The following is a 2,943-nucleotide window of genomic DNA, read 5'->3' as shown; positions in this document are numbered from 1 at the left end:
TGAGAGCTAAAGAAAAGTCCCCCTTCTCGAAAGGAAGAGTTGTTTATATACTAAACACGATTAGGATTTCATTAGGGTTGGGCCGTCATTAGTTGCTTTGGAAGCAAGTAATATTAATCCAGATTAGGGTTACCAAAAACTAACGAGTTTCGTTAGTTTTACCATAATCACCCTTAGCGGGACCCCAGCCACGGGCTCTGCCCCTTGGACCCCGCTAGGGGCGCTACCCCTAGACCCCGCCACAGGGGCGCTGCTCCTTTGGAAACCCTGTACCTAAGGGCGCTGCCCCCGGACCCTCGACTAGTCGTCGAACCGGCTTCTAACTCGATCTTATACGTGCGTGCACTCCGCACAACCCCGTACATGTATTAGAGTACAAATCATGAAACCCCTTAGCTCATATGTTAGTTCCAGTTACTTAAAATGACATGGTGACAGTAAAATCACCAACAATCCTCCCCCATTTTAATGTAACCCTTGAACCAACATAACCTTATCAACAACAAACCAAACTAGTACATAATGAAAATATCGAAACGATTGAATTTCCACTTAGTATCATACACTTGCAAATACTCGAGAATCAGGGTGTTCTAAGAATTGAACCCATCAACCCATTTGAATACCAGAAAGTAAAATACACACTAGTTTATTGAAATTCTAGCATAATACAACTTGACACTATTATAAAGTCGTGTGTCCCAATCCTCTCATGATCGTATCAAGGTCAAGTCCACAACCTCTTGAAATGCGGCCACACTTCACAATCACGTAGGTAACTCCTTTCCATGTATCTGCACATACATTTATCAAAGGAATTATTAAGAAGTTAAACTTCAACCTGGCTAACTTGCAGAACCGAACATATACTTGGGATGAATACTTCATGTGTTCCAATCTATAAGTATGAGCTTTCCACATTGAACTCAACTCCTAACATTATATTAGGAGGGATTTGGGTGTCTCATCATTATAGAATTAAATGGACTTTAATCCCATCCCGATTACAGACTTGTGCACTAAGTCTCTTGTCAGACCTTTAGTCAAGTGATCTGCCAAATTTTGTTGCGATTTCACAAACTCAACCGATATCACACCATTCATGATTAGTTCTCTAATCATACTATGTCTAACACCTAGGTGTCTAGACTTTCCATTATAAACCTGACTATATGCTTTAGCCAAAGCGGCAACACTATCACAAAGGATAGAAATAGGTGCCATCGGTTTAGACCACAAAGGAATCTCATAGACCAAATTCCTTAGCTACTCTGCTTCTTTACTAGCAGCTGCTAATGCAACAAACTCAGATTCCATTGTCGAGTTTGTAATGCAAGATTGCTTCTTGGAAGCCCAAGAAATGGCACCTCCCCCAAGCAAGAATACCCAACCAGAAGTTGAGGAATGGTCCTCCATGTTAGTAATCCAACTTGCATCTGAATTACCTTCTAAAACCGAAGGACTCCCCAAGTAACACAAACCATAATTCATGGTTCCCTTGAGATACTTAAACACTGTATTCACTGCTTGCCAATGTTGAGCACTAGGATTGCTAGTGTACCTGCTGAACTTACCCACAACAAACGCAATATCAGGTTTGGTACTTGTCATGGCATACATCAAGCTACCAATAGCCTTAGAGTATTCCAATTGTGAAATGGGAATACCATTATTTGGCATTAATTTCACACCTGGGTCCATAGGAGTACTCACAGGAGAACACTCGGTAAAATTAAACCGCTTGAGAATTTTCTCAATATAATGACTTTGAGTCATTACCAATCCTTTGTTAATCCATTGTTCATCCTCTTAATTCTTATTCCAAGAATTACATCAGCCTCTCCTAAATCTTTCTTGGAAAACTTGGATGACAACAATTTCTTTGTTTCATCCAAATTATATCAGCCTCTCCTAAATCATGGACAACTTGGATGACAACAATTTCTTTGTTTCATCCACTTGATTTTGGTTGGTACCAAAAATTAACATGTCATCTACATATAAGAAAATGATCACTCCATCTTTAGTAGCATCATCAAATCTACTATAAACACATTTTTCACATTGGTTTGTTTTAAAACCAAAAGACAAAATCACCTCATTAAATTTTTGATGCCATTGTTTAGTCGCTTGTTTCAGCCCATACAAAGATTTGACAAGTTTACAAACCATATGCTCTTTACCGGGCATGATGAAACCTTCTAGTTGTTTCATGTAAACTTCCTCATCAAGATCACCATTTAAAAAGGCTGTTTTCACATCCATTTGGTGAATAACCAGATTGTGGATACTTGCGAAGGCAACCAACAATGTAATAGTAGAAATACATGCAACTGGAGCATACGTATCAACATAGTCAATACCGGATTTTTGTCTAAAACCTTGAATGACTAACCGGGCTTTGAATTTGTCAATAGTCCCATTAACATTCATTTTCTTTTTGAAAATCCATGTGTAACCAGGAGGTTTAGAGGAGGAAAATCAGACAACACCCATGTATTGTTCTCAACAATTGATGACATTTCATCATCAATTTCTTCCTTCAAAAAGGCATTATCACGTGACTCCATGGCCTCTTGATAAGTCTTAGAATCATCTTCAATACTATAGCAATAAGAGTATTCAAGATTAATTTCAACCCTTAAACCTTCCACCAAGTACAGTTGGAAGTCGGGTCCGAAATTTTTCGCAACTTGACCTCTTTTGCTTCTATGAATATCTTGTGGTTCTTGCACGATACCACCATCTTGAATTTCTGAATTTTGCTCTTTATTAGCATCAAAAGTCAGATCCTTAGGCCTTTGAATCGATGAAAACCTCATCTCATCAAAAATTGTGTCCCGCGATTCGATAACAGTGTTAATTGAAACCGAATCATTAGGTTTTATTACATAAAACCTATATGCCTTGGAATGTTCAGCATATCCAATGAATATGCAATCA

General features: G+C 38.5%; 1 protein-coding gene across 1 annotated transcript; it reads right to left on the bottom strand.

Annotated features, from left to right (window-relative positions):
• Positions 1-1,266: 1,266 nt before the first annotated feature.
• Positions 1,267-1,776, bottom strand: LOC122197895 (secreted RxLR effector protein 161-like). Its single transcript, XM_042902049.2, has one exon. The coding sequence runs from the start codon at positions 1,774-1,776 to the stop codon at positions 1,267-1,269; it is 510 nt and encodes a 169-aa protein (XP_042757983.2).
• Positions 1,777-2,943: the final 1,167 nt, after the last annotated feature.

This window comes from Lactuca sativa, chromosome 5, assembly GCF_002870075.4.
Source record: "Lactuca sativa cultivar Salinas chromosome 5, Lsat_Salinas_v11, whole genome shotgun sequence".
In the NCBI taxonomy this organism is placed as follows: domain Eukaryota; kingdom Viridiplantae; phylum Streptophyta; class Magnoliopsida; order Asterales; family Asteraceae; genus Lactuca; species Lactuca sativa.
This window is presented reverse-complemented; position numbering and strand designations above follow the sequence as displayed.

What these genes read in the sequence shown, in the direction of transcription:
- LOC122197895 (XM_042902049.2), bottom strand. Translation starts at nt 1,776, where the DNA reads ATGACTCAAAGTCATTATATTGAGAAAATTCTCAAGCGGTTTAATTTT.